The sequence below is a fragment of the Mchenga conophoros genome, linkage group LG11 (assembly GCF_057382185.1).
Source record: "Mchenga conophoros isolate Kocher_MC1m ecotype Shallow Benthic linkage group LG11, M_conophoros_male_GT1.1, whole genome shotgun sequence".
NCBI lineage: Eukaryota > Metazoa > Chordata > Actinopteri > Cichliformes > Cichlidae > Mchenga > Mchenga conophoros.
In genome coordinates, this window is record NC_140536.1 from 18675048 (window position 1) to 18694043 (window position 18996).

Sequence of the window (18996 nt, forward strand, 5' to 3'; positions counted from 1 at the left end):
GTGCCCAACTAATAATGGCCTAAATCCATTCATGAGCTAGCCATCTCATTTTTTCAAACCTTGCTGTTTTGCTGTGCGTTGTTTGAAATACGATTTAGCCCGAGCATTCAACATGACAGTAAAGCCATGGCGGTGACTGCATGTTGACAATGTTCGTGGTTGACTGATCGTGAACTCCTGCAGCAATATTCAGTGAGAAAAAAAACCTCAAAGCCAGGCGAGATCCAGCTTTAAGTCAACGCTCCATATGAAGCGTAAGTGCTGTACTGCAGTGCACACGGCTCGCTGAATCATACCTAACCATCTCGTGTTGAATTCATAAGAGGGTCCTTATGTATAAAAGGGTCAGCAAGGCATGTGAATATGTTCCATGTTCGCCTGACAAGCTCCAGCGAAGCCTTTTCCCACAGGGAGGAAAGACGTTAGGAAGCAAATGGATTCCTATTACAAAAACATAAAAATGGAACTGACGGACTGCCCTCACAATTTCTCTGCTGACCTAACCCGTTGACCTCTCTTCTAGTAAATATGTAAATGAACAAAGATTTTTTTTCTCAGAAGTTTCTTCCTCTAACTGGTGGGCATTTTATGCTGAAGTGGTTTCCAACTGGTTCTAGGCGTTGTCCTTTGGCTTGTTGGTGTTTTGTTGTTGTTGTCAGAGAGGTCTCCAGGTAACAATACGACCAAAGCCAGAGTGTTAAGGGGGGCGGGGGATAAGATGGGGAGGCCCAGCTGTTCCTATCTCTCTACTCCCATTAAGCTCAAAGGAACCGAGCCAGAATCCAACCATAAACAGCACTGGGACTGACTGGACTCCACAATTCTGAACTGGGCAATAGTAAAGAAATACTAAAATATATAGTTACTTTTCAGTAACAAGGGATTTCAGGAAAGAACAGTGGGTTATAAAAAGTTTTTTAAAAAATGTAATGACACCTCTAAAAATGCAGTGTTTAACCACTTCAGTTTCTTAAAGCCTAATTTATAATGCATAACAATTTAGAAGAAGGTTAGATTGCTACAAACACTGAAGGTTAGTGTGACTTTGGCTTCTTTATAGATTAAACATGATGTAATATATCACATCAGCAGATTTTTTTTTAAGCTAAGCTACCTTAATCACCCTCTGCCTCTAACCTGCCTACAAGTAAACAGGCATGACAGTGATATCAATCTCTAATCTTATTCTTGGGAAGAAAGTTAATCAATACACATCTGAAAATGTCCAGCTTCCCCTTTTAATGACTTGATGTACAATAAACTATGATACTCAAAGCCTTATTGCAACAGAAGGCAACACAGTTTGTTCAGGAAGTGTATCTAGGTCAAGATTACTTTAAGCCTAGCATCTGCTAAAATAAATAAATGTATTAATTAATTAAAATAAAGGTAATCAAATGGAAAGTGGACCTTTTAAGGATGTTAAAAAGATTTTGAGGTGTTAAAGACGCAGTTGTTTCCTGCTGTTTGACCCACTGCCCTCCCTCCCGTCTCCACGCTTTACCTCGATAATGTCAGCGTTAGTCCGGCTCTCGTGTGGCTCGTTGTACTCTGTGTACTTCAGCAAGACCTTGTCCATGTCAGTGCTGGCATACTGGAACAGCTTGTTGGAGTGGTTAAAGATGATGAGAGCGATCTCGCAGTCGCACAGGACGCTCAGCTCGTAGGCCTTCTTCATCAAACCAAACTTCCTCTTGGTGAACGTCACCTGATGACAAAAACGAAAACTGAGCTGAGAGAGCTCTAACACAATCTTAGTAAAATTATTCATAGTTCCCTAAAACAATTGTAATTTTATAACATTATAAACGACACTCTATTAATGAAGTTAAACTGAAATGAAAACAAGGGCATTATCTACATATTCTGACATTTTATTTCTTGTTCTAAGGCAAGAAGGTTTTCATGGAGTCTCTTGGTCCTGAATGATGATGTGGGCCACGGAGCTAGAGTGTGGATCTGGCAACAAGCCACAGATTATAGATTTTTAGTGAAAGATCTATTTCAATTTTCACGAGAGGAAAATTTTCTTCAGGGTCTGTTTAGAGTAATGTTCACTTACGAAATTAAAATGTCAAAATGTACAGGTCGCAACCATTTACAGAAAAAAAGAAAGAAAAATACATGCTGATAACCATATTTCTTTCATTCAACCCAAATCGCATACTAACGCTAAGACAAACTGGATACTAAACCTAAACTAAAGCCAATATTTTGAAAAGGGTGCAGGCGGTGCACACAAGTTCTACTCAGCATTTTTTTTTTTTACAAATAATAAATAAAAGAAATGAAGCAAGTGAAAGGGATTTTGTTATTTCAGCTTGAAATACAACACATTTTGAATGTGTTTGAATAAAAACATATAGATATAAATAAAAAAAATCTGTTCACCAGAATTTAAAAAACCTATAATCTGCAAATAAGACACAAGGCATGATGAAACTGAAAGGAACACACTGGGAAATCTGTCAAATGCTGAGAGTAAAACTGATACTAAATATGACTGTAGAATAAGCGACAGCTAGCATCTGTCAAAGCTCCCCTAAAGCTCTCTAATTGTCATGTTATATCCTGTTTTATCTGATGAAAAACCAAAGAGTAAAACTGACAACTTGCAGCTTTACAGTAAATTATCTGACCTCACTGTGACTCTCAATCTTGGCAGGAAAGTAAAAAAGCACATTTACGCAAATGTTGAGCTTTCCCCCCTCAAGACCTGACTTAATATCATTTTGGACCAGAGCCATTCAAACCAGCTTATTCTCAGTTAAACTGAAAGTGTAATTTGAGCTTTTTGCACTTCCAGACTCTAATGACGGCACAAATCGTGCTCTGAAGCGTATGGTTTGGGTATCTGAGACAAAGCAAGACTGACTGCATGGAAGCACTGTGTATTAAACATACAAGATAGAGACATTTTTAGGGAAAAAAAGACTCCTAGACAGAATGTCTAAACATGCTCTTTCAAGTACTCAGATTGTATTTTGTGCACAGACTTTCACTTCAGTCCGTACACTCCTTTCTCTCCCGTCACACTCGCTCTGTGTCACTTTCACACTATGATATGCTCTTTTCCATGCTCTCTTTCTATGTCACACACTCTCTCCCGCTCTCTTTTCTGCACTTTCCTTCTCTCACACGTTATTTCTCCCTTTCCCTTATACACACACACACACACACACACACACACACACACACACACACACACACACACACACACACACACACACACACACACACACACACACACACACACACACACACACACACACACACACACACACACACACACACACACACACACACACACACACACACACACGCTCAGTTGTGAACAAGCTGAACAGAACTGGGAGTGTTGCTAAAGCACAGGGTCCCTTGTTGTCTGCCGGTTGGCTTTAGAAGCGCTTCCCCGCTATAACCAACTGGTATTTACAATCCAGAGAGATTTGGCTTTGTTTGGATTAAACACACAGGATTGCACAAACACAAACACATGCAAGGAGAAGAAGATTAGCAGAAGAAAAAGAAGAAAAAGCTTCAGGTACTGCTACAATATCGAGCATTTGATATGGGAGAAATGGAAATAAAAGTCAATGTGTACACAGATGGTGTTGAAGAGGCAGAAAGATTTCAAGCATGCTGCACTTCAGGCCACACCCACGAATGACATCAACACATTTTCCATCAGACGTGCAAGCCAAAAACCTGCTGTGACATCAATGATTGTGGCTGTGACCTGAAGTGCAGCATGCTTACAAGTTTCCTGCAGTTTACTGCACTTTCTTATGTAACCTTAAGTCCTAAAGTCCCTTTAAATTTTTGATTCTCATTCTAAGAAAGCTTTTTGTTCTGTACATCTGGAGATTGGTGACGTTTACTGAGGGAGAGGGAGTCACATGTTTGACCTTGAAGATTTTTAGCTATTTTACATTAATTTCAGTAATGGACTGATTGGTTTACTTTTTTTGCTTTTAAATTGGAAAAAAAAATCAAGAATATTTCTGACATTTTTAATATTAAGTGAAGTGTTTTTACAAACGTTGCACTGATTTCACTGCAATTTTTTACAGATATTCGAGACCTTTAAAAAAGTCTTCATCAAAATTTAATCGCATTTACTAGGCTTTTAAGAGCAAAACTGCAACCCTAATGGAATAACCATCTTCTGGTTTTATGTTTAAGAATGAGAGTGTTGAGCTTTTTTTGTCCATTTATGGTAATTACAATGCATTATAATATATCTGTCGCCAAATAAACGTATTAATGATATTCTGATACTGCCTCTAGGGTTTACCTGCATCGACTGAGGCCACATTTCTGTGGCAGAAGGCTGCTCCGCTGGCAGCTGAGTTCTGAACTGAAACTATAATTGAAATGAATTGAATACAGAAAGAAAGAGAGAACAAATAGAGTGGTAGAGATAAGATAGAGACACTGAGGATGAAAGCAGGAAAAGCAGCAAGTGAGACCTTCAATCTGTGCATCGTTCTCTCCTACAATCACTTCATCTCTTCCATCTCTTGCTCCTTTCTGCACCCGACATGTTTAAGCCTCCCTCATCCCTCCTTCTCCTCTCTTATTTTCTCGCCCTCGTTTTCTCTTCCTCTCTTCTCTCTCTCTTGCTTTTTCCACATCCTCCCTTCCTCCCTCCCTTCGCACTCGCTCACTCATTGCTTCCTGCTGCCACAAATCAAATTATATCGGGGTCGTATCCATGGGCAACCGACTCCTCTCCTCCCCTCCGCCCCCCATTTCCCACCTCATCACACACTGCTACCATCATCTCACCCCCCCACACCCCCTCCCCATCTTTATCTCTCTGCCTATCTACATATCTCTCCACTCCTCTTCCTCTCTTTCTCTCTCTCTGTCTCACACACACAGACACACACACAGAATGAGCAGATAAATTATGTGGCGATGTTGGTAAGGGAGGAAATTACAGTTGTGCGGGATGACAAGACTGGTGATGTAGAGAGAAGCCACTGCAAACAACAACTGCTCCCTAAAAAAAATTATAAGGTCATCCACCAGTGCTTAAAGCAAACAAAATCAGTCCCACATCCCAAACAAAACCTCTGTCCGTCTTTCTTTTTTTAGAAAAAAGTAAGCAGTGGGGTAGTGACTTTTGGTCTGAGCTTCAATCTTGCTGTTTACCACAAAGGATAAACAAGCTGGAGGTAATTGACATTAAGAGCTGAATTGCCAGGTAACCAATGGCAACTGAAGAATAAGACATCCTCAGTGAGAAGAGTAAGAAAGAAAGGGGGCGAGTGGTTTCATTTGAGTGCGTGTGCGTGCGTGCATGTGTCTTGGCGAGGTTGTGGTTGTGTGGCAGATGGATGAGGAAACCACCACTGACAACCACAACCTCCTCTTGCTGTTTCCTGTAGCCAAAACCCTCTCTTTCATTTGCTAGCTTACAGTCTCGCTCACACATACAGTTTGAACAGTTGAGGAAAAAATTAATTAATAAATAAATAAATACACCGGGTCTCACTATACTAATCAGTACAGGTACGAGCTTTCAAGGATCTACAGAACAATGATATGCTATTTTTATTTTAAAATGTTAAGCGATTCAAAAGTTATTGTAAATAAAACTGTATCTACTGGAATTGCATTTGTTGTGTGTAAAAGAGAGACAGAATTGAACTGTAAATTGCCATTACAATATCCTCTTCACTTTTAATTAAGGTGCTCCTCTAGTAATATTTTAATTGCCAAGAACTGTGCTACAAACAAACAAATGAGCAAAATAATCAGCTGCTTCTCCAGAGTCTCTCTTGTCCTATGGTATCGCTACACTGTATTGTCCTTCATTTTTTTCACATATGAATTCTGGAAAATGTTGGGAGAATGATGCTGGACCATTTGTCAAAGCTCTGCTTTTCCACAGCACACCGCAGGAGATAGTCCACTTCAGAGAGAGTTTTTACTACTGGAAATACTGATTTAGGCCAGAACGCCACCTGGGTTGAGTGTGCAGGATACAGTACACACAGTATCCCTCTGCTATGAATTCACCAGACAACTATGTGTGCCATCGGTGCAAATCGGTGCAATAGCTGACAGGTAAAAAAACAAAAAACAAAACATCAAGTGTCTAATATTAGTGTGTTAGAGATTTGTTTTCTCATGTGCTATTCTGTTGAATAATGCCTAGAAGTTTAGAGTTACAGTGCATGTGCAAAATTGAATCTTGATCTGCTTTCCAACGTGGGTTATCTCAGCACAGGGGTTTTTCTGCACGTTGGACTACAGTTCACGATGAACTACAGAACAGGATGAGAGCTACAAATTGCAGTCTAAGAGAGTGGCATTGGATCCATTTATATGCAAGATAAGAAACTATGGAGAATAATTCAAATGGTATCGAGATTGCTCTTGATAGTGCTCGGGTCAACTTGCAGTTAGCTTCTTTCTCTTGCAGCCTCTTCTAGCTCTTTTTGAGGGGAGCACTAAGTGTTCCAAGCTACCCAAGCATGTTTTGGGTATACCCTGGGGTCTTCGGCCAGAAGGACATGCTCAAAAAAATCCCACCTCACAGATGCCTTAAGAGGCTTCCTAGTCCGATGCCCAAACCACCTCATCTGGCTCCTTTTAATATGGAGGAGCAGCAGCTCTGCCCAGACACCCTTCCGAGGAAGCTCATTTCCACTACTTGTATCTCATTTTTTCGGTCACTACCCACAGCTTGTGGCCACAGGTGTGGGTAGGAATGGAGATCAACAGCTTTGCTTTCACAATCACTTCTCACTTCAAGAGAGCATGCCGATACAATGTCCACATCGCTGCGGACACCACACAACAGATTGATGCTTAATGCTTCATAAATCGTTAGACTTTTAAATACTTCTTTATGCATGACTATATTCCAACAACTACTAAAAGTTATCTGTTCTAAAATGTTAATCCTGTGGACTCTCAGTAAATTTGCTATAACTACAACTACTTCAGTTAGGAGACTGATTATTCTTCAACAATGGGCTACACTTGAAAAAAATTTAGATCAGCTGAAATGCTGAAATTCAACTTATTTAGCAGTGAAAGAAAAAATTCTGCACAATTACCTTTTTCCATTCACAGATATTTTAAAACATTTATTGCAAGCTGCTTCAAGGCTCATAAAAAAGTACTGCACATGAGATTTTTTCATGTGTAAAAGATCATGCAGATTCAGAAACATGGCTTAGAATTGTATGTTTTGCTAGATGGAAGCAAAAAGCAAATGCTCAACTTTGTAGAACAATCTTTAGCTTGGAAAAGTTCATGTTCAGATTTTAGCTGAATTATGAACGTATGCATCAAAGCTGTAACGTTGGCTGGGGGTGCCGCTGAGGATTAGTTTACACCTGACTCATATCTATTTTTTTTTTTTCTACAGATGGGTATGTGAATTCCCACTGGAACATTTTGCATGAAATTGCCCCAATAATTGATCTACAGGCCTACAATTAATTCAACAGCGATGTTAAAAAAACCCCAAAAAATTAATGGCACGACAAGCTTAAATTAGTTTACTTTTAGAGTCAGCGACAATACAGAAATACTCATTACAATATGCTAAATCTGTATCAGGAGCTGGTTTAAATGTTAAAATCAATAAATATTTGCATAAATGTAAAGAAGTGCTTTGATGTGTCTAATAGCTGATCATCTGAATTAACCATAAACTGATAAAGTCCCATTTGCTTACTGCACATGCATGTTTTATTTAACAGTTTCTAATCTGAATGATCAGAAAATGCTTTGCAATGGGAGTTGAGGCACAAGGGTTTCTTAATATTTAAAACTACACATCATAGAGACGTCTGTGAAATCACGTTTTCTCCAATCAGTTTGGTATGATGGACTAATAATAGTGACGCTAAATGCACGACTACAATACTCATTAGACTTAACAAAGAAAAACAGATGGAGAAGCAGTGTACTGGAGAGCAACTGCCCCAAAATCTGATCCAAAATCAGAATCAAAATATCATCTCTAACTTTGGGGTCAGTGTTAGCAAAACAAAAAGATAAATCTTAAGCGGATAGTTTATACTAGCATCCCTGGAGTAATAGTTTTAAGTGAGTTTTCTTGTTCCTTGAAATTTAATTTCCAAAACAAGCCGATGATGAATGTAATTCTTGCATTGCACTATGCACTACAGCTGTTGCTTAACATAAATCTGATTAGCGATTCAGGATTCTTTGATTTCTGGCAGCGAATCTTTCTTCTTCTTACATCTTCTTGCTAAAATGGGTCACAGTGTTAATGAAAAGTCAACTCTTTCTGTGTTATCTTTGATGTGACAAACACTCTTCCATAAAAAGAAATAAACAAATAAATCAAAGCATTCCAACATGCCAGTCCTGTTCTTTTTCATGCGTCTTTGTCTTTGTAAGAAATGTGGTATTTGAGATGTTGTCATGTTTCCAGCCGGGGCCCACACTCTGAACGCTGTTTATTTTGCAGAGCTTATGGCAGCATCTCTGAATCAACATGTAGGAGGGTGACGGGCTGCATGTACTCCAAAATTCATTTGATTTCCTTTCAGAAGCTGCACTGTTCATTAGCTGAAGCAACACAGAGAAAGCATCTAAAAACCACTTATTTCATAGTCTGTTCCATATCAAACACTAAATGTCATTGAGAGAACAACTGAATCCTGCTTTACTGTGTCAACTGCTCTCACTGAGAACATCAGATAAACAAGAAAAAAAAAAGGGGGGGGGGGGAGAAGGTGAAATGTAAATGCTCACTACAGCTTCGGTTCGATAGGAGCATCAGAATGTCATCACGCTGACTGGTTTGACAAAGTGATTAAGAAATCATTTTCTGCGGGGAAATCGCTTGATCGCAGTCAATGATTAATTTGGGATTGTGACATTATGATCATGTATTACCACAGAGTTCATCACCTTATTGATAAACTGTTCAACACCTGACACAAACACTGGCTGCTCGAGCAGAAACAGCTACAACCCATTCCTCCTTTATGTCCAATTGTGTACTGATGAATAACAAGTCATCATACTTCACCGACCCCCTGCAGGCACTGCTTCCTCTTCTTTATCGAAATGCAACCTGCTAAGATTGATGAGAAGAAAACTGAGGATGATTTTCCAAACCCTACGGCCACCTCGCTTTTACACTGCTCGGGTCTTATTCAGTCAGGCACCTTGTTTCTCTCCCTACGCCTGTCTCCATCTTGTTTTTCTTCTCTCTCTGTTTTTGAAGGTGGGCACGTCAAATCCATTACTCAATCTGCTCAATGGAGCGAAGCCCATTTACCAGTTGACTCATTTTAGATGGATCATTTACCCTTTCATCCTCTCTGACAATGCCACTGATGTAACCAGAGGGACCGAGTCTGTTTTTTGGGGAAATATCATACTTTTTTTTTTCTTGCCTTTTTCCACTGTAGGAAGGGGAGGTGTCAGAGAAACCCCCCGACACATATGAGCCTCATAAAACACAATGCTATTATACTGTTCTGTTGTGGCACTCTTGAGAGAGCTGCAACTATGTTGTTCATGCTACATGGGACATATGAAAAACGGAAAGGATCCCTGTGGGAATTTCTTATTGCCTGAGCTAAAGTATTCTGTCACCACAATGGAATTCAGTGCTGGAAAAGTGAAAATGATCATTTCTTTCTTAGATCTGAGCAGGACAGATGAGAGCTATACAGAGAAATCAGCTCAGTGAAAGCCTGCATCTACTGGCTATATATGGGTCATTTAACACTCCCGACTGGATCGTGAAGTTTAGCTCAGAAATTAAACAAATATGTGTGTGGTTGTTAATTTTGTCTTTAGCCTTCAGTGTAACCATTTAGCTACAGCATAGCTAATGAGTGCATTAACAAAGTTAACAACAATGTCTGGACTGTGTGCTGCCTGTGTTTTCTGCTGCAAGTTTCTCAAGCAAGTGGAAACTGAGACCGAAGAAGATAAAGTAATGACACAAACTGTCCCACGATCACTCCAGATGGGTCAAATACAACTGCCTTGTGGTACAGTGGTGCTATCAGCAGAAGAAACCCACTCGGCGACATATCAAAGTCATCTAGTGTTGTCTGTGCAGAGATACTTACCCCATTTTAACAACTGCAAGGTCCAGCTTTATTATAAATGTACATCATAATGTATAAGCTGTGCAATTCATTTCTTATATGAACAACATAATGTCTATAGCAATGGACCACATTTGCAAACAAGCTATTTAATGTGTTCATTTTATATTACAAGTTCCTTACAATAATTATGCCAGTTTTTATGAAATTAAGCTCCTGAAAAAATTAAATAAAACTCAATATTAAATCTTGATTACCTAACACTGCATGACATTTATCATATTCTTCACTACAAGGGCGTTTGGGATTTCCTTATGCATGCACATGAAACAGGGTCAATACAGGATTCATTTTCAAATACCACAGGACTGATCCACAAATCCAACTATTTATAATTATCCAGCTACTTATATTAACTTTGTTGAAAACTTTAGTTCTTTAATTTTGGTTTCTGAAACAGGAAAGTTTAACAGGAGTTTCTTTCCATATCATGACAGTTCAGGTCATTTGTTCTAACCTGTTTGTTGCGTTCGTCAGTGATCCTCTGAATCTGGATCTTTTTCCTCCCCATGGTTCTGGTGTTGCAGTGGGAGGATCAGGGGAAAGTGACAAGATGTGAGGTCACGGATGGCTGCTGTTACTTTTCCTCCTCTTTGAATCTCTATTCGCTTTCAGTTTGCCCTCGCTGTGCACACTGACCCTGTTTGAAGGACCCAGGCAGGGAGGCTTTCACCAGCAAGATAGAAAAAAACAAAAACAAAAAAAGAGGGAGAAGGAAGAAAGGAAGAACGGGGCTCTGTGTACAGCACGCTTTTCAGATCATGGTCCTGTTTCTGGGGGCAGGTCATCCACACTCAAGCTGAACTAGGATCTTCTGCCCTCCCCTTCACCTCAGCTGGGCAGCTTCTGGAAAACAACACAAGAGACATTTATCAGGCTGAGAGAGACAGAGATTCTGAAAAGGGCAAGGAGAGCGAGGCTTTGTTTGTATATTATGACCTTATTTAGCTACTACAAACCCAACATATACAAGAGAATAAATGATGCAGCAATCCATTTGAGGCACTATCAAATCAGAAGCACATTTGGCTGAAATGAAGAGTAGGTGAGGGGGGTGGGAGTGTTTGTGGCTCTACATGCAGAGCAAGAGGCCCTCAGGGGCCCGCGAGTCGGGAGGCTGTGCTGTGTCAGCTTCATTAGAGGCATCACCGCCACATCACTGATCTGCTGGTCGCCCACGGCAACCGGCTGCCCGGCCCAGGCCGCCTGACACGCCGAATGTGAATCCCCGATCAGAGGCACATTAGAGAGTCTGCGGATTCTGCTCATTTCCCATTTTCAAAACACCGTCTTATGCATTGATCATTTCTCTACAGGAAGCTCAGTAGTGACAAGACAATATGACGATCTGCACTATGCTAAAGGGAATTATTCTCCCTTTAAATCCATGAAATATCCATATAAATAATCAATGTGGTTAAATTGCAATTTTCAGTCTTTTCAAACAGATTTTCTCACGAAAGATACCAGACACATCTGCAAACAAAATGAGTGGGCAGATCTCCAGTGACACTTCATATTTAAAAGACAGGATGGCGAATGTCATTTTCTGACCATTAATATCATTACGCCTTATTACCTAAACTGAATGCTGACCTAATTCCATGCAGAACAGCGAAAGATGACGAGTGAAAAAACGTGTGTCTAATTCACTCATACGTCTAACTAACCATGAAATAAGGGCGGTCTGGGATACGCTACGGTGCCTGATCAAAAACAGAGGATGGGTACATCACGAAGTCCATATTTTAAAAGGGCAAGTCAGAGCAAGAAAGCCCAGAGTGTTTCTGCAAATTCATGCAAACTCATGAATGAATGAGACGGCAGCAGCCCAGGAATGGCAACAGAGGCAAAGACCGTTTTAGGCCCTGTTACTGCTATTTACGGTTCATCTTTAAAAATAGCACTCTATATATATATATATATATATATATACATACATACAGATTGTGTGGACACACAGCACAGCCTGCACGTGCGCACGCACACACACACACACACACACACACACACACACAGTGGCAGCCAAGTGGCAGAATTACAGAGCTAAATCATCTGGAAAGCAGCAAGTACACACATCAGGTCCGCAGCATTGTTTGCATTCCCTCTACCTGGGAGAGCAGCAGCAGAAGAACGCCCTCTATTTACATCCATTCTTATGAAACAAAGAACGTGAAATAGTCTGTCATGAGACTGACATTCCTTTTGTGCTGCTGTGGGAGCTGCACTGCATGCTCGTTTAGAGAGGATGCAATTGGCTTAGCTTTGGAGATGAGTTGCCTATGAATTATGCACTGATGGGAAAGAGTGGAAGGGGGCTGAAGAAAGAGTGTTATGAATGTCATAATTGCTTTGTAAAAAGGCTTGATGGAGAACTGGAGGCTGCCTGAGCCCGATTTTTTACACTAAGCATCTACAGTGAGCTGCAGGAACTGAATGTATTATACTGGCAAGATCTTTCACATATTTTGTTCCAGCCCCTTAAACAAAATTATTTTATAAAAATCCATCTCATCCGCTTTCGTTCATCCTCCTCGTCTCCATTTTCAGTATCACCAATTTAATAGGAAAACTAGCAAAGGATAATGAATTCTACCTGGATCACCTAATTAGTGTACTCCTGGAAAGAGCAGGCATTTCTTTATGTTGCACATTCATTCCTTTCATTCAGCTTCAAATGAAGGAAAGTAAAGAAGTGGTGGCGAAATATTTTAATAAAATAATAGGGTTTGCGTTCATTCTCTCTTTGTCAGCCACAGAGAGAGTAGGGGACTCACTGCAGTTGCAGTGAAGTTCAAAGGCAGCAAACTGAGGGATTTGTCTTTAGGCTGTGGGCTGATCACACATGAAAAGGCTGCTTTATCTGCCTGGGGTGGTCAAGTCTCGACCTTTTACCCTTCATGCTGCTGCAGCTCGCTTCCCATGTCTGATGTCAGGCAGAATCTCTGCTCTCACATGGGAAGCGGAGAGCCTGGAGTGTGTCTGTTACTTCACTGAGCAGACACGAGTGATAGAGAGGCTCTGGACAATGAAAAGATAAACACTGATAATTAGGAATCTACCGTGGACCCAGATTAGCACCCTGGGGAACGCCTAATGCGTTTATATGCTTTATTCCCCAAGAGGCCATTGAAAGGCTAGTCTTTAACAATTTATTATGGCTGGAGTTAGGAAAACTGAATAAAAGGAATATAGAACTTTTAAGGAAACTGCAATCATTGAAAGTACAGCTGTGCTACATTTCTATAGTTTTTAAGCACAAATATCGGCTGTTCAGGTTTGATGAAAAATTCATCATCTCTTTAGATAAATTGGGCAATTTGAAGTTGATAAAGCTCTGTGGCTTCTAATGCGAGATGTTTTCATACACTTTGTACCAAAGCAGAGACGCCCTACCACACAAGAAATCTAGAAATGAAAAAAAGTATTCGTACAAGATGTCAGTTCTTTTCTGTTCTTCTTAATTACATCAGTTTGGGGTTGTCTTCAGTGTCCTTTGAAGATGCACACTACATTCTATAGTATGTACCAAAAAAAAACCACCAGCCTCAAAATATCTGACAATTAAAAAAAAAAAATGCAATCCATTATAATGTGCTGTTTCATAAAGACAAAAAAGGCACAATGCAGAAAAGTAAGCCAACTGAGAATCTGGTCATCAAATTAAAGAGCCTTAAGAGAGCATCATAAAGAGCATAAAAATGAAAAATACTGTTACTGTAGAAATGTGTCAGCTAAGTTCTAGAGAGGGCACATCAGGTCACAGCCTTAGGACAGTCTGTAACAAAGATTAGTCCATAAAAAGAATGGTTAGAAAATATTGCAGTGCATCACCATTTCAAAGCATCAAATCTTCTATTCCAATGATGTGGGTGGAAACCCACGAGGTACAGGGGCTATATTATGATTTTAACATTTATTCATGAGGAAAAAGTTGACAAGAATACTCTATTCTGCAATAACTTGCTTCACTTTTATGCAGAGCCGTAGCTGGAAGCTTCATGTTGCAACTGTCTTTTACAGTCAGACAATAAAAAAATAAAAAAATCTTCCTTTGGGCAATCAGGGGTTAAATGACTTGCTAAAGGGCATGCCATCCAGATTTTCCCAGCCAGTCAAGGTTTGTGAACTACTGACCTTCCTTCTGACAACCTGCCTGGCTGCCCCCGAGGCTAACACTGCCCTCGATATTTCCAATTCAATACGACCAATGTTTCTGCTACGGGCTTAATGTGCCAGAACCTGGAGGGAAAGAGATACACTTGCATGCCACAAAATGTAGCAGGAAAAGAGGGTGTTTGGGTTAAACATGATCTCTGTCAGTATAGCATTCTGTTGGCTTTTACGATGGACGGCATGATGTAATCAGATGATGATCCATCTCTGTGTGTGCACACTAAAGTCTGACAGCTACTGTGAGATATTTGGGTCAGAAATGAGTGATAATTCAAGCAGAACAAAACCTGAAACAGGACAGTTTTAATTAAAATACACTATAAGTGCTTTATTTCAGCAGTTTTTCCCTGCTGTTATGGGTTCAGGCACGGGTTTTTTAGTGTCGCACTGCACCCTGCAATGTCAGCTAATAACTACAAATGTATGTTATATGCCATTTTCACTAGTGTGAATGAACATAGACTGCGTGGCATGTAAGAAAATGCTAATTTAGACATTGCCCCAACTTGACTCTTATATCATTGTACTGAGTTAATTTTTAAAAATGAGTTTGAGACAGAATACGCCTGGTTAAAAAGAAACATGATGATCCTAAGAAAAGTGATGACCATTGTTTTCCCCAATGATCTTTAAGCTGATGAATGTTTACTCGCTCATAATGAACAGAAAATACATTAGTCATTAAGCTTAAAACATTTTTTGGGGGAAGGTTATCGGTATGCCCATATGATAAATCTCCAGTACAACACTAGCGCGTCTATATTGGTCAGGCCTGAGTATTATCTGTCTCTGTGCTTGTCTGTGTTTATGTGTGTTTTCCTGTATGTCCATTCTTTACCATCCTGGTGTGTAAAGTGGCAGTGGAGCAGCCTGGAGCAAAGAGATAACAGTCAGCGGTAGAGGGTTGGCCGTCAGGGGGAGGAGTAGTGGTGGTGAAGATGATTCTCGGCTGCTGGAGCCTTGCCAAAGGACTACAGAGAAATCCATTACTTTTCCCACTCAGCACCAACATCTGCTAAAGCTGATCGCAACCAGCTCCACTGCAGACACCCACTATGTGCTGTCCATTCGAGCCCAAGCTATGATTACATCAACCTAGACTAAAATCAGTTTCTAACGCTTTATGGACAGAAAGCTGCCAATGTCATGGGAATTGTCTGAAACCTATATGTATGTGCTTATACCAATTGTAATGAGGGTCAATTTAAATACCCAGCAGACGTATAACGTTTAATGGTTATGAAAAAACTAACACAAATCCAGGAGTTAAACCAGCACAAAAATGCAAGCCGAGAACAAATTCAACACAGGAAATAAAATAAGCTGTAAAAACAGGCTGTTCTGAACTTAAGGACCAAGTAAAATAAAAAATAAAAACCCAACAACACTGGCACAATGTTCACACAGTTGTTCAAAGAAAATTACTGAGGCAATAAACTCTCTTATTGTTGAGAAAAAGCATCCATTAAAGTTGCTAAAAAATGTCTTTTTCAGACAACAGACAGTGACCCTGAACAGAGGTACACAATCACCAGCCAGTGGCATTTAAGTGAAGAATACATAATCCAAAAAATGCCCCATGAATCACCGGCTGCTGTTTACCAATGTTGATGTAGCTGGCACTTCGGGAAGGTTCATGTGACTTCTGGCTAACAACACAAAGTGGAAAAGTATCGGGTGTTTTAAAGCCACAGTCAAGAAACACGAATTTTAAATAGCGTAAAAGATTCGATTCAAATTACACTTCGATAACTCTTACTGATGCTGGGATTGATAGTCAGTTTGTGTCAGACAGGACTGTCTGGTCAATTGATGTCAAATGTGTTTTGTTTTTTGGTCCTAAAATAAGTTTTCCCAGAAGATCTGACAGGAGGGAAATGGTAACAAATGGTGGCTGGTGATGTGCCAGCCACAATTTACTATGCATAATATGCTGACTATAAGAGAGTACCTCATAGAACTAAACTTAAAAAGAAAAAAAATCAGTAGAAAGCTAGGTATCACAAATTGCTCTCTGTAGCACAGCTTACGTGAAAAGAATCAAACCAGCAAACTTGTTGGTTTTTGCAATCACTGGCAAAAAGATACATGATCCTCTAAAGGAAGCTAAGCTAAAGTGCACTATCAGTAACAGTGACTGTTTGTCATGATATAAATATAAGAAAATTATATTGACTGCTAATGAAATATATAAAAATATCATTAAGCAGGCCCTGCTGGCAAAATATCACAGACATAGCCTAAATATCTGCACAGGAGTTCAGGGCTTCATGTTTCAAGATGTGTGCAGTTTGCCTGGATATAGCTGTTGAAGTCATGACCTCTGCACCAGGCTTGGAAAATGACTGATCTGTGGCTCACTTTGAGGTAGACATGGATCAATAATTTACCAATATTCATTTATCACTCAAGGTTCCATCAAAATAGGTCTGACAAGTTGGACAAAATACAATTTGACAAATGATCCAATCAGATGCGCTGTTCAACTGGGAATCAAATGAAATCAAATCAGCAGGTGTCTGAGGTGGTCTTGCACCTGTGGTTTAATTTGACCAAAAACAGAAAAGATGTAGCAGACCAGAAGAGTGATCAAAATGAACATGCTCTTCTGCCTCATTAAAAACAGAAGGACCAGAAATAAACTCTCCAGTGTTAGGGGCATTTAAAGGTTGAAGGTTAAATGGCAGGCTGAGCTCAAACCAGTGTTAATCGGTTGATTAATTCGTAAGCTGAAAATTAATTTGAAGACATTTCATTTTTCTTGCACAAATGAAAAGCATCCACTTGGGATTCTAACCACTTTTTTCCCCTGGTCTTTTCCAGTCCCCCCCCCCCCCCCCCTCCTGTCTTAATTGCAAACACATATAGGCACTGAGACACTGACATCTTGAAGGCATTAATGCCAAGGTTCATGCATTGCACACCAGCTTCAAGATGCATTACAATAATGAATCGGGTTTTGTAAGAGGAGGAGGAAAAGTCTAATAGATTTGCTCCTCGCTGGGAAACAGATAGAACCATCAATGGGGCTGAGAGTGAAGGGTTGGGGGTTGGGAAAAGGTTGGCGTGTAACTGGGCCACTGAAAATGTGACCCGGCGAGCCCAACCTTGAGGGTGTTCTGCCAGCACCAGCTGTGTGATATTTACAGCCTGTTGCCTCATGTTCCCGGGCAACTGTTGGACACAGCTCCCAGCACACTCAAGCTTCAGATCACCCAGCATGCATCTTTACAATATCAACAAAACCCTATGGCTGATTTTGTGGAATATCAGCAGGTGGAGTAAAGGGAGGGCATGGTGACAAATAGTGGAGGAGGAGAGGGAGATGGACGAGGAGGAGGGAGCTGCTGGCCTCGTATCTGAAGCCTGGCTTATGATTGTGATTGTGCCTGTGCTTCAGCGCTGCCAACCCTGGCAGTGGAATATGATCTCCCCTTCCCCCCTCTCCTCTTAACCAATCATGGGTGAGACTTTAGAGAGGTGGGAAAGAGTGGGTAGGGCTGATGCAGTGCAAGGGCAGCACTTCTGAGGTGGTGGTGGTTTGGGGCAAGAGATGAGATGGGATGGGAGGGGTAGTAAGAAGATCTGTGCCTCATGGCTTGTGAATCACGCCCGCACTGCTGGGTCGCTATCAATACTGCAGTCTGCCCGAGCACGTACACACACTCCCAAACACGTATACAAAAAAACAAACAACAGCACGCACAAAAAGAAAAAACACACCTACGCACTTAACACAGGGCGCCCTAACTGTCACTGATCTGCTGTTTGTGCTCATAGCCTCTGGCATGAATACAGCAAAAATATCCCGATAATACCCATAATGCACGTATATACTGTATGCGAGTGCAAACACAGATTCACAAAGATGTCTTTTGTGCTGAATTTTAGAAACCATGTGGAGTATAGGGGACTTGTTGGCAGGCCATACAATACTTTAACTGTAATTTGTTGTCGCTCTAAGACCTACCCCTGTCACTGCATCACCAACATGGACAATGTGGTTTGGCCTGTTGGGTTACATCATGACCAAAAGATAAAACCTCCTAACATGCTCAGGGGCACTCCTGTTCCTGAAAGGTGTGGACTGATTAGAGGAGCCAGTGGTAAGAGTTTAAAATGATAAACTGTAACCGCGTAAGAACTGTGACAAATAGGAAAAATGTGAAACCGTTTCTTGATTAGAAATCCTTCAGATTATCTAATAAGGGCTTGAGGCATTTTTTAAATGTATTTGAAGATCTGCTGTGGCCTTGCATGTATAAGAGGTCACTACAAGTTCTAAAGTTTTCGTGCATCGATTTAAAGGTGTATTACAGTCACTTAAAGTAAATCAAATTGAGTCTTCTAGATGCTTTTTCAAGAACTGAAACCGATGTCTAAAATCTCAGCTAAACATGCCATTGATGGTTATTTTTGTTTGATCAAATAACCTTATCTAAAATGACTTAATCTTCAGATACGTAGTGCTTGGAGATACTCAAATGTGCATAATTTGCTTCTTCTTACTGTTTGTGTAATTGTAAGTTGGATATATTTGTTTTTCAGACATGATAATTTCCCCTCAGGCTGAGAACTCCTGTGATCATAAATTTCTTTATTTACTGACAGTTTTAGGACATAAAAAAAAATGACATGATAAACTGGTATGATAATGGCTAAATAAACAACTAATCAATCAACGCTGTGCCAT

General features: G+C 40.3%; 1 protein-coding gene across 8 annotated transcripts in view; it reads right to left on the reverse strand.

Moving 5' to 3' along the window:
* mef2d (myocyte enhancer factor 2d) overlaps positions 1 to 18996 on the reverse strand; it is a 104985-nt gene that overhangs the window by 54613 nt on the left and 31376 nt on the right. For all 8 annotated transcript variants that reach the window (XM_085291282.1, XM_085291280.1, XM_085291283.1 and 5 more), the window contains exons 2-3: positions 10585 to 10973; positions 1505 to 1708 (exon numbers count right to left, since the gene is read on the reverse strand). In XM_085291282.1, coding sequence (XP_085147408.1) covers positions 1505 to 1708; positions 10585 to 10638 — 258 coding nt within the window. In that variant the 5' untranslated portion in view covers positions 10639 to 10973. The remainder of the gene's footprint in view (positions 1 to 1504; positions 1709 to 10584; positions 10974 to 18996) is intronic.